Genomic DNA, 12,587 nt, shown 5'->3' on the forward strand with positions numbered 1-12,587 from the left:
AAAATATCCGGAGTTATGCCCATGATGTTCATAAGCATCTCTCTGGTGAAAGAGCTCCAGGTTTTTAGGCAAAAAACTGAATTAACTAACAAAACAAGACAAAACTTTGCTCACCAAAACGCTGAGGCAGCCGTCGGCGGTGCCATCTTAGAATCGACATAAGAATATTGGTGTACATGTGATCATGTCTAATGGATGGATGGACGCATGGACAAATGGATGGACAGATGAGTAGATAGATGTTTTTTATTGATCCCAACTTGGGAAAGCATTGTGCTACAGCAACATTTAAAGGGCATTGCAAATAGAGCAAAGAACAAAAGACTGAATACAGAAGATGACAAAAAGAGACTGGCATTTAAATTGCAGTAGTTGTTTGCAAAGGTAAAGCTAGGGACATTAATAAATATAAATATAAGATTTGCAAAAAACAATCACAGTTATTGCAGGAGTAATCAGGGATGATTGGCCTTCATAAAACCTGTGTACTTTTACTAAAATATAAAGATGTAATGCATAAGTCGCTCAAAAACAACACATACCTCATTGTTCAGTGAGTAAATGGTTTCTCCCTAGTTATTTTTAGAGTTTGCAGTTTTTAAAACAGTACTTCTCTCCTCAATGTGGAGCTGCCAAGACAACTGTTTCCCATTACCAGCTCCAGAGGCAAAGCCAAGACATTACCTAAAAAATAATCACTCTCATATTGTTAGCAGTTATCCGCCTGAATACTTGTTCTCCTAATGACTGGTTGTATATATTTTAAACTCGACTGCACTCAGAAACCTGCAGAGGATATCTGAGGTTCTGAAGTGATAAAATAACAAAGATAAGATGTTTCTCTGAAAGGCTGAACAGGAAATACTTCTTGAAGATTCACAGAGTCTGTCAGTGATTCACAGAGTCTGTCAGTCTGTCCTCATAGCATTTCTTACAAATAAAGCCTGTATGAGAATGTGTGGTTATAGTTGAAATATTGAAATTTGAATTCAAAGCTAGGAATTGTGCTCAGTGTTTTTGCACATTTCCGCATACTTTTTTTACTCAGATGGTAAATTGGTGGTTTGAGGCCGTTGAGCTTAAGTGGTTTTCCAAAGAAGTTATTTCCTGTTGCTGCTGGACACAAGACATCTGTCAGCAAGTACGAGAAATCTAAACCTGTTTTCTAATCAGCTTACATCAACATGAGACAGGATTCAAGCATCTCACATGGGCCATGGAAGCACCAATACAAATTTGGGATGGATCTAGGTCCATTTTTACCAACGTCCTACTAATCCGATCAGGTGAAAAACAGCAATGCCTTTAGATGTTGAAATCACAACTTGAAATTGAACTTGGTTCAGTCAGTCTATGTATTCAGTGTCACTTATTCTTAAAACTGAGCCAAATATTGCTCATCTAGAGAAACTGGGACCTCGGATAATCTTGAATAACCTTTAAAATAACAAGATAGAGGAAATTCCCCTTGTACTCTCCCCAATCCTTCAACAATTACAAGGTTCCAGTCAGACTAAGATTATGTCACTGTTACAACAGCAGAGGAAAATGATTTTTTATGATAACTGACATACGCAACAAGAGAATATGAGGTCACACAGTTAGGAGGTTAAATCTGTAATCACAGGTTAGATATGGACAACAAATGTTTTCTGTCATAGTAAAAGTTGAAGGAGGCAGCTGAAGAACAATGCCAAAGGTGAGACTCATTTCATTCTGATTATCTAACCAGTTTCTTCAGTTGTGATTTAACTACTGAAAATCAAGTTAACATCTTGAAAAGTTTTCTTGAAAAGTTTTCTCTCTTTCTTCGAACCATTTGGTTACTTTCATTGGACGTCAGAGAAGACGTCAGAGAAGTAGAGACAAACTATACTATACTAAAATCAAAAAAGCTATCTGCAATAACTGAAACAGAATATCTTAAATATAAAAATATACTGATGCCTAAATAGGCTTGCGTTCTAGTAAATGATACTGAGAGCCCTCGTGTTAAGCCATTATGTCCTGAAGAGAAAAAATAGTAGAGTAAAATGTCGTCACCACTCTGTAAGGTGTGGTTTGAGTGGTCATCAAGACTAGAAAACAAACCACTCACACACCCATGTGAATACAGCTCATCAATGTGAACACACTCACACTGCCGCAAAGCCATCTGGAGAAATATGTGCATCAGTGTCTTTCTTAAGAAAAATCTTTAGTACGGAGAAGAAATTCAGCAGATGCCTTGCACACAGTGTGGAAATGCTTGCGTAGCTGGGAAACGAGCAGGTCAAAGACTCAGTGTTTAGTAGTCAGTAATGATAACAAAATCTTGATGCTGGCTGTCCCGTAATGGCGTACAGTGCGTTTCAGGATGCAGTCTGGTTTCCACATGTCAGACCTCAGGAAGCAGCCCTCTCACGAAGTAACAAAGTTCACATCTATGTTGGAGGCTGGATCAAGTTTTTCACTTGGGTTAAATAATTGTCTGGTGTTTCCTACGGGCACTGAGGGCATGTGGTACCTCAGCTTCTTCCAGAACTTTCTGTTTGAGTGCAACTTGCTGAGACTGTGGGTTCCTGGTGAGGCTTTCTCCCACTTCAGAGCTCCTTGTTTCCTCTTGATGTAGTGAAGAGACTCTGGCAGGCGGTTGTAATCCACTGGGCCACCTGGTAGATTTGAATAGAATTTTGAGCACATGTTAAAATTACCATGTTAAATGACTTGGCATTGCATTTTACTGAGCCTTCACAACGATCAGTGGGGGAAAAAAACATGTTTCCCTGTTACACACTTCAGAACGGCTGGCCCATGCAGTTGTTGCTGTAACGCTCAACCTTGGGACTGTGCCAAATCAAATCAATCAATCAGTCAAATTTTATTTGTATAGCCCGTATTCACTAATCACGATTTTTCTCATAGGACTTTAACAAGATGTGACTTCCTCTGTCCTTAACCCCTTAACAAGAGTGAGGAAAAACTATTAAAAAACCCTTTTAACAGGGGAAAAAGAACGTAGAAACCTCTGAGAGAGCCACATGTGAGCGATCCCTCATCCCAGGTCAAGTGTAAAGGAGAACATCATCAAGATAAGGGTATTTGCAGCATTGATTAGAATAAACATTTTGAAGCATAACTGAAGGTCAATGAATTGATGGATTACTGTCAGTAAGGGTCGAGTATCTGAGGAGAGGAGATATTGAGTCATATTGATGCTACACAAATAGTTTTGTTCTGAGTGGGCAGAGTCTTCCTCACCGATTTCCACCAGGATGACTCGGGTGTCGTTCTGCGTCAAAGCGTCGTAAATGCCTATTGTCTGTTCGTAGCACAGCTGGTTTTGGTCGTCGCATAATGGTGACATTTCCTCTGTTTGGACTTCAGTGGGAGATTTTGTCTCATGAGACAGTATGATGATCAGTCTGCAGCACTTCTGGAGAGTAGCAGCTATGACGTCATGCAAGGCTGTTAGAGATCAAACACAGGCAATGACGCATTTCCAGTTACGGCTACAGTTTTTTTTTTCTACTGTAGCAAACACTATAAAGAAAATATAACCTGACCTTCTCCGGGGCAGTCGTCTCGTCCTCTGATATACAGGGAGTAGCCATGTTTCTTCTCCAGCTCCTCAGGCAGGATATGCAGGGCAAAGTTCTCTGTCTCAGATGAGCTCAGGGTGTCTGGATGGAGGAAGCTCACATAACCATCGTAGAGTTTGCCATCTGGAGCTGAAGAGAAGAAAGCATTATCTCTGTGGAGCTTCAGATTAGGATCACCGTCACTATCACACTGTTTATGATTCACTTCATCTCTACGACAAGGTTTTGTAATTAACTTGTTTTTGTCATTTTTGGTTCATTCCACCATTCTGATACACCCAGACTACTTTTCAACCAATAGATTTCATTATGTTACCTACGCCAAGGAGACTATATTTTTAAGATTGCACAAAAACAAGTGGTAGGATTTTCTTTGAAACTTGGGGAAAGGATGTGAATGGGTCAGGTAAAACAGCATTAATCAGATCTGAATGAGGTGGTAGATGCAGGAATTCGATTTTTTCACTTTCTATAACATTGCTTGACAGGGTGTGTGTGCAATTTGGTGCAGAGCCATATAAATATATGGATCTAGTGAATTAAAATGAAGCTCCATAATTGGAGTGTTGGGCCTTGGCACAGAACTGTCATTTACTAACCAATGACTCAAATGAGTCATTCCCTGGAAACATTCAGTTCAAGGAGTCAACATTGAACTCACCTTGTTTGGAAAAATATCTCAACAGTTTCCTGTAAGCCAACACCACATCTATTTTGAAGAAGAGGAAGCCAGCAGCCAGGGCCAGAGAGGCTACGATGGCAGTAAGGCACAGAGCAATGGTGGTGTAGAAGGCACTGTGGTCGGCTGGAGAGAGGAGGAGTCAGACAATTTATTCAACATGCAATGAGGGGAGACTTTCGGGAATTACCCAGTGGAAATGTCCTCTTGTCCCTTCTGCCACTGCAAACAGTCAGTGGTTTATAAGGTCTTTCGACACAGGTCAGGGGACGGAGCCAGGATTTCTTACTTTCTTTCACATTTTCTCTGTGATTCATGGATCATGATGAAAAACATTTGGAAGGAATTTGGTGCAGCTTGATTGAATTTGAAGAGGGACATATTATGAAAATTCCACTTTTGTAGTGCTTCTACAAGTTAATTTGGGTATCTGGCATGTCTACCAACCCAAAACTATGGAAAAAAACAACTCCCTCGATTTGTTATGGTTCCACTATGTCAGAAACGCCATGCTTGAGTGTCTGCGAATGAGCTTCCGTATGCTTCCCTTGTCACAAGACAAATAGGAGTCTCTCTCGCTGCTGCTGCTACCCGTCAGACATCTGAGTGGAGCTGGCTCATTAGCTTTTAAAGGACCAGGCACTCAAAACAGGTCAATCTAAGGAGGGCTGTTTTAGACAGGATAAAAAGCGTGCTGTTTTTAAACGATCCTTGTGGTATTTTTACCAAAATGTGTTAGAGGAATTTCATTAAGACCCCAAGGAACCATATCAACTTGTGGTAAAATGGGCATAATATGTCACCTTTCAGAGAAATCCGCTTTTGTTGCATTGGATCAATATTCAAGTTGATTTTTACTGCACAGCACTGTCATGTTTTAAAAAAAAGAGCAACAAAGAAGAGAAGAAATTACCTTCTTGAAGCAGCACCAATCCGTCTTTCTTTCCTGTTCGGGTCATTATATGGCAATGAATGGGGACATCGAGGAAGAGACGAGGAACCTTAGAGATGGACAGAGTGGACAGACCGTACACCTTCCCACTATCACGAATACTAGAAGGGACAAGACCAGTCAGTCAGTGATAAATAAGTCAAACATGAGTGTTATGTTGCTTTTTCATTGCTTTTGCTCTGCTTTGTTTACAGCTAAAGTTTGCAGCAGGTCCAGACTGAGGGGCGGATTCATTTTTTTCTGATGCCGCTTTTCAACATTGTGAGATAGGATGTGTTTAGCATTTTCATCAATTTCCCCCTGGAATGATTCCTGGATTTTGCCGAAAACAATTAGTCATATTTAGGTCACGCAGGTTCAAATGTTAATTGCAACAGTAGAACAGGTTTGTGTTTGGCGTCCTGGCTCCGACTTAATCACTCCCCCAGATATGATTACATACATATGATGGGATTGATGAGCAAATATTTATAACCCCCCTAGTCAGGGCCTTCAGGTTGATGCTGGGGTGTTGGAGGGGCTTAAGCAACTGGCAGCAATACTGACGTCCCAACAGAGCAAGAAAAGTGATTGATGGGACATTTTCTCTGCTAAAATAGACCACCTAATCATCTATAATGGGTATGTTTCTGTATATAGTTTAAGATTAAGATGCATTTATTTGTCCCAAACACATGCACAGACATGCACAGGCACACTCATGCAGGTAAGGAAATGTAACCTCTGCTTTTGACCCATCTGGTGCAGGACACACAGAGCAGTGAGCGACTATGTACGGCAACCGGGGAGCAGATGTTCACATGGGTTGTGGCTCCATTTCTGTCTGACTCTTCTTTTCCGAGGAAGTGTCAGTATAAATATTACAAGCTTATTCCATGAAAAAGTGTGACAGTTGGCATTACTCACAATTTCCAGGACTCCTTGAGTCCCTCATGCTCCTCAGTGAATGTCCCACCAATAGTCCAGTACATGTAGGTGATATGGTCCTCACTTCCAACTATGAGGGCCTTACACTCCAGCTCGGCTCTCATACCTGCTTGTCAGTGAAATGAGTAAACAAAGCAGCTGTTACTCTGCAAGTTTAATTAGGTCACAAGGCAACAGTAAAGCCCTTTATCACAGAATCGCCTGTATCTCAGCATATCTAGTGATTCATCTTTTTCGCCCCCTTACAGTGATACTGTATATACACACCTGGCAGGTACTACCAAGCCAGGCAGTTTTCAGGTTAGTGGCCAGTCTAAAAGCAGCATTTACATCACCCATTGACAGTAGGATGTTTGGATGAAGATTGGGCCGATGTATTTGTCATACATATGAATGGTGTTTCTACGTATGCAAATTAGGACATATTCAATAAGTGTGGAGCTCATTTGCATATTCGAATTTATTTCAAAAGAAACTTGTAATACAAAAAAAGTTACTTTTCATGTATTCTTTTACCTTGTAAAGTTTTATTGTGGTAGGAGTAAAGGAAAAAAATAGCCCCATTGGGGTGTATTTTTGCCCGGCCTTATTGGCCCACATCTTGCTTGGATTGATGAGAATTAAACACATTTCCTCAACTAGGATTTCTAAGGACTTTTAGTATGTTGTTTGGGACACCTCATAGAAATGATCTTTGCTGAAATCTTTTTTTTACAATTAATTCGATTTTTGTCTGCAAAATGAGTTACTTTTCCTGGACTACTAGTCAAGGGCATGACTTGGGACAACAAATGAAAATTGGCTTGGTGATTCATCAAGCACTGTCCCTATACAATGAGCAATCAAATAAATAAACCTGCAGTCATGTTTGCAGATGTCACACTGTAAACTCAAAGCTGAAAGCAGGTGTATCTCTATCATAGTGGTCATAGTTTGTGACAGAGCGTTACTTGCCCACTTCAACCAGGACCACTTGTCCTCTTGGGAACAGCAGCTCCGGTTCTGCAATTTTTGTAATATCTGTAAGTGTGACAGAAAATAATACGCTACATTACGATACAATACTACTGAAAACAACTGTAAAGGCCATATAAACCAAGTTGACAGAAACACAATGAGTGATCTGAAAACTTGCTGCTGGTAATCCTAAAAAAGCGTTTATATTTTGCATCAAATATTAGGATTATGGAAACATTTTATTCAAAAATTTCTGATGTGATATTACGATATTACGACCATAATATTACAACTTTATTCTAGAAATCTCGCATAGTTTCCACAATAACTAAAATGGTCTCTTATGTCTCACAAATTCTAATAGAACAATGAGTAGTTTCAGTCATTCAAGTTACTTTAGTGACCTACAGTACAAACCTGTCATGGTCAGCTGGATGCTACGTGCTGCTGTGTAGGTCCTCCCATCCAGGCTAACATCGACCAGGCAGGTGTAATTCCCAGCATCCTCCTTTGAGGCCGGATGCAGCCGCATGTAGCCGTCCTCCTTCAAAGACATCGGCTTAATTAGGCGGCAGTCCTACACACAGAAATACATGCACTGTAAGGAAGTTGTAACCCACTATAAGTGTTTAAAATCAATTTGTAAATAACTGTTATTCCTCATGTAGACCCACATCAGTAGATATTTGCATGTAACATGTAACAAATGAGTAAAATACAGCTAGAGATATAACTACTGTTAACATTGTTAATATTCTAGTAAGGTTTCCTTATCGTGTGTATTGGCTGGACACTAAAAACGAATCATGCAGAGGGACTGTCCTTGAGAATGTGGATAACTGATGTTGGTTTAGTTAAGCTGTCAAGTACCTCACGTTGAGAGAATGGGTTTTGGATTATCTAACATTGCTGAGCCCCTTCCACACCCAGTCGTGTTTCGACAACAGCAGCACTATGGGGACCAGTGCAAATCAACAGAAAATGAGGCAGATGACGGTAATTTAAACATCACTTACTATAGATGTGTTTGGGGTAGTGTTGCATTTGCATGATCAACAGAACATAAAAACCATGGGGTCGTTTTTACCTTCATCCATCTTATGCTCTTGCTGTTATTCAGGTGGAAGATCTCTCTCTGTTTGCAGGGAAGACCTGGACTGACTCCGCTCGAGGTTGAAATGCTTTCAGATGGATCAGGACACTCTCCGGACGACACCGACAACCCAAAGTTCCTCTTCAATGGTCCAGTCTTGTACCTGGTGTTGTTAGTGTTGTATGGTGTTATTAGTGTTGGATGATGTTGTTAGTGTTGGTGTTGGATGGTGTTGTTAGTGTTGGTAAGTGTTGGATACTGTTGTTAGTGTTTGGTAGTGTTGGATGCTGTAGGATGCTGTTGTAAGAGTTGGATGCTGTTTGATGCTGTTGTTAGTGTTTGTTAATGTTGGATGCTGTAGGATATTGTTATTAGTGTTGGATGCTGTTGTTAGTGTTTGTTAATGGTGGATGCTGTAGGATATTGTTGTTAGTGTTGGATGCTGTTGGTTAGTGTTGGATGCTGTAAGATGTTCCCACAGCCACTATGACACTTGTGTTTTATACCTTTTCACACAGGTGTAGGTTCCAGCATGAGAAGTCTGCACAGGTAGAAACCACAGTAGCCCAGCCCGGACCTCCACTCCACTGGGCAGGCTCCCATTCTGAGTCCCTGCTCTGCTCCAGGTCACGTTGTTGTGAGCATGTCCAAAGTGACACTTCAGCAAGAGGAGGCGTCCTGCACTCGCATGGTGGGTCTCTGTCTCCCCACTGTGGTCTGGATGGGACGGTGCAAAGGGAAACCAGTCATTTGTGATTCATCGTTCAATGGTAAAAACCTACGCTGGAATGGGTACGCACTGCAAAGTAAGAATACACAGGCAAACAGAAAAAGCATGTGCAAATTAAAGGTCTAGTGTGTAATATTTACAGGAAAGGAATCTACCGGCAGCAATTGAATATAATATAACACTAGTGATGTTTTTGCTAGTGTGTTTCATCTAAATTGTATAAATTGTTGTTTTATCTACCCTAGAATAAGCCCTTTATATTCAAATTACATTAGGAGTGAGTCCTTTCTATGGAGGCCGCCATGTTTTTTACAGTAGCCCAGACTGGACAAGCTAAACACCTTTTGAGTTTTAATGACAACTGAAGACTACCACAGGTTATCTCTCATGTTTGGATGGGGAGGAGGAGGAGGTGAGGGGTGTTCAGCTGCAACATGACACTTCACCACTGGCCAACATAGCACATGTAAATACAGAAATGCGCTGCAAATTAAAGAGAAGACTGGAAATTATTTAAAGCCTTTGAATTTTTAACTGATTTAAAGTCTTTGAATACCAACTTTTTAACTGATTCTAAGCATTTTAATGCCTTATTTTGAATGCAAGCAGTGCTTTTATATTTTTTCTTTCTTATTTCTGCTTTGACATGTTTTATTCAGTTGTATCCCCCTTGTTTTTAGTAATGCACTTTGTCAGTCTTTTGTGTTATAGAAAAACTTTGTTATTATTGTTATTGTTATTCAGTAAACTGACGGCAAAGGTTGAAAATGCAGATGATTGATTTATTTATTCATAGCCCTTTGACACAGGCTTTATTCACATGTAGATTAAGGTTAGAGTTGAGAAAACATTACTCACTTCTTCCTTCTATATATCTTCAGACCAAGCTGCTTTAGGCTGCTGTAGTTGTGTAGAAAATTGACCTTTGGCGTTAGGTGTCTCTGTCTGATTTAATAAAGAGGGGATTTTCATTGTGCAACCAGACTCCAGCTCAATAATTTCCTCTTGAACACAATCCTGACCTGTTTCAGGTACGGGACTTCCTGGAGACTCAACCATAAAAGTGTGAGAGTAAATATTTGCCTCCTTTGACCTATTTAATTCATAGGAGGCTGCAGGTTGAAAAAAACCCACTGACTCAGCAAACATTTCAAACGCAATATCCGTTGAAATGGCTGTTACATTCTTGATATGGACGATTTTATAAGTGAGGCCAGATGTCCCTTTTCCCCACAATCATTGGGCGTAAAAGTTATTGTGTACCTTCATTGATACATATCATACATCAATATGAACAAGGAACAAACGGCTCTCTCATTTAACAAGCTTCAGTTAATCAGAGATGTGCTGCTGTAGTCAGGAGGTGTAAGTAACACGCACGTCAGCTTGGACAAAGTCTGTGTCGTGTGTAACAATAACACAACATGCTAAACAGTTAGAACTTTATGCACAAGAGATTTTTTGTTATTATCTTCATCAAAGAGGTTAGGTTTTCACTCCTGTCCGTTTGTTAGTGATGATGTGTTATGGGTCGGGAAAGAACCCATTTAATTATGATCCGGATCTGGATAAATAATTCAGACAATGAAAATACTCCTTATTACTACATCTTCAGCTCAGCTCTGGAAACTGTTTCTTCAATCATTCTGTTTGAGTGAAGACCTTGTATGCAACTCTGAGACTCTCTTAGTCTGGGAATCATTTCCTGATTCAATTAGATTTATATTTATCAATATAATGTAGTGTACAAGAGCTGTGAGAAGGTTTAAATACTGATCTCAGGTTTTCGACATTTTTGGTTGTCCATAAAGAGCCTTATTATTATGGATTTCTGCAGACCGATGCCTATATAAGGGAGAAAAAATGGCTCCTGAATGTTCTTCCTAAATATTAGAATATTAAATATGGATTCCGTAAGATGTCAATATGTCAAAGCCTCATGACAAAGAAATTTAATCGAGATATTATATTGAAAGCACAAATACAATAAAAAATATGGCTAAATTAACACAATCTTATTCATGTAAAATAATATTGATATATACAGGGTAATTAGTAAGAGCTTTTTGATGCATAGAATAAAAAATGGTTTACTGACACCTTTGTGTAGTTCTGTGTTACTTTATGCTTTGTGAGAGTGGTTGAGAAATAATGAATAAATATTATAATGTATATATTTATGAAACAACTACTTATGTAAGTGAGTTCATCGAAATGATTTGTCGTGATTTTGTGCTGTCTCTCTCTTGAAGCGAAACTCTGAACAATCACGTTTCTCATGTGCTTGTTTGACAGGTTGCAAACAGGAAATGTCACAATAACGTTGCAACACAGGCCATAATTTCACAAACTCTGCATATATAAAGCCCTTTCCTATAAACACTGCATCTCATATTACAGGTCAGGAGCTAAAAACAGTTCATGGGGTTCAGCTTCACCTCTTTCATTAACCAACAAAGGTTTTCCTGTTGATTCTTTGACTGGAACAACATTGAAACTAGCAACACTCAAACCTCAGAGTCAGTAAAAATGACAAGTTAAACAACATCTGTGTGTTTTGCGTCAGAATGTTGACATTCATTTCCAACAGCAGAGGTTTTTGTTAGTGTCAGAGGGAGATTTGTGATGATCAGTACTCACTGTTTGCCGCAGCGAATGTCAGCAGCAGTGCAGCCAACAAGCAGCAGACCCAGCCTGTCCCCTCCAGGACTCTCATTTTCAGGTCTAGACAGGTAACATTTCGTAAGGTTTCTCTAAAATTTCTCGCACATGGCTTATGTTCCCAAACACCGGTTTCTTGACACGTGACTGACAGCCCTGTGACACAAGCAGACGCCACTGAAAGGGAACTAGGACATGCCTTCTTCCTACACACAAAGAAGGCAGGGCTAAAGCTCTCTCTGTGAATTCCCAGGAAGTTCCACAGCTTGGGTGGAAGAGGTCAAACACTTAAAGACGCTCTATGTGTTGATATCAATGGTTTTATCTGACGTCACCTATATTAAGCTCTGTCACTATATCTTGGTGCAGGGTGTTCTGGGTTCAAATCCCAGTTTGACATGGGTTTTCTTTGGGTACTCCTGCTTCCTCCTACGTTCCAAAGACATGCAGGGCAGGTTAATGAATGAAAGAAGTGATCGTGATGATCCATGTTGCTGTGGTCAAATAGATTTGCTTAGTGGAAGATCTTGGAAGGAGTGGTACCCTTATCTTATCTCATCTAACAAAAGAAACAATGGAACACCATTTAGAACCATTAAGAAATGAAAAGAGATAACACTTGCCCAAAATTCCTCCCCTTCACATACCATTCAGATATCAGCTTTATATGTTTCTTCCTCTTAAGTAGAACCAATTAAAGTTACTAAATATCTCTCTTCTGTATCACAGAGCTGTTTTAAATCCTTCTGTAGTGAATAAAAGCTTTTCTTAGGGTTTAATCCACCAGATATTTGCACCTAAGTGATTTTGTATTTATATAATCTGCTGCCGAAAAACTGCAAATGGAACCAGGATTAATATATATGGTATTTAATTACTATATAAACACCAGAGTTAATATGATACTAATACTGACTTTTACTAATAATGACAGTGAATAAAGAAACAATAATCACAAAAAAAGTAATTTATATTTACGGTGCGTGACATCACAGAGTAAAATTCCT

At 39.6% G+C, this 12,587-nt stretch overlaps 1 protein-coding gene across 1 annotated transcript; it reads right to left on the minus strand.

Annotated features, from left to right (window-relative positions):
* Nucleotides 1–228: 228 nt before the first annotated feature.
* LOC133967626 (interleukin-1 receptor type 1) lies at nucleotides 229–11,794 on the minus strand. The gene is made up of 11 exons (XM_062403198.1): nucleotides 11,560–11,794; nucleotides 8,696–8,906; nucleotides 8,184–8,352; nucleotides 7,514–7,673; nucleotides 7,094–7,159; nucleotides 6,119–6,245; nucleotides 5,174–5,313; nucleotides 4,243–4,386; nucleotides 3,546–3,710; nucleotides 3,241–3,447; nucleotides 229–2,651 (listed from the first exon to the last, which is right to left on the minus strand). The coding sequence occupies exons 1-11, from the start codon at nucleotides 11,633–11,635 to the stop codon at nucleotides 2,401–2,403; spliced, it is 1,716 nt and encodes a 571-aa protein (XP_062259182.1). The 5' UTR covers nucleotides 11,636–11,794; the 3' UTR covers nucleotides 229–2,400.
* Nucleotides 11,795–12,587: the final 793 nt, after the last annotated feature.

The sequence above is a fragment of the Platichthys flesus genome, chromosome 13 (assembly GCF_949316205.1).
Source record: "Platichthys flesus chromosome 13, fPlaFle2.1, whole genome shotgun sequence".
NCBI classification, from domain to species: domain Eukaryota; kingdom Metazoa; phylum Chordata; class Actinopteri; order Pleuronectiformes; family Pleuronectidae; genus Platichthys; species Platichthys flesus.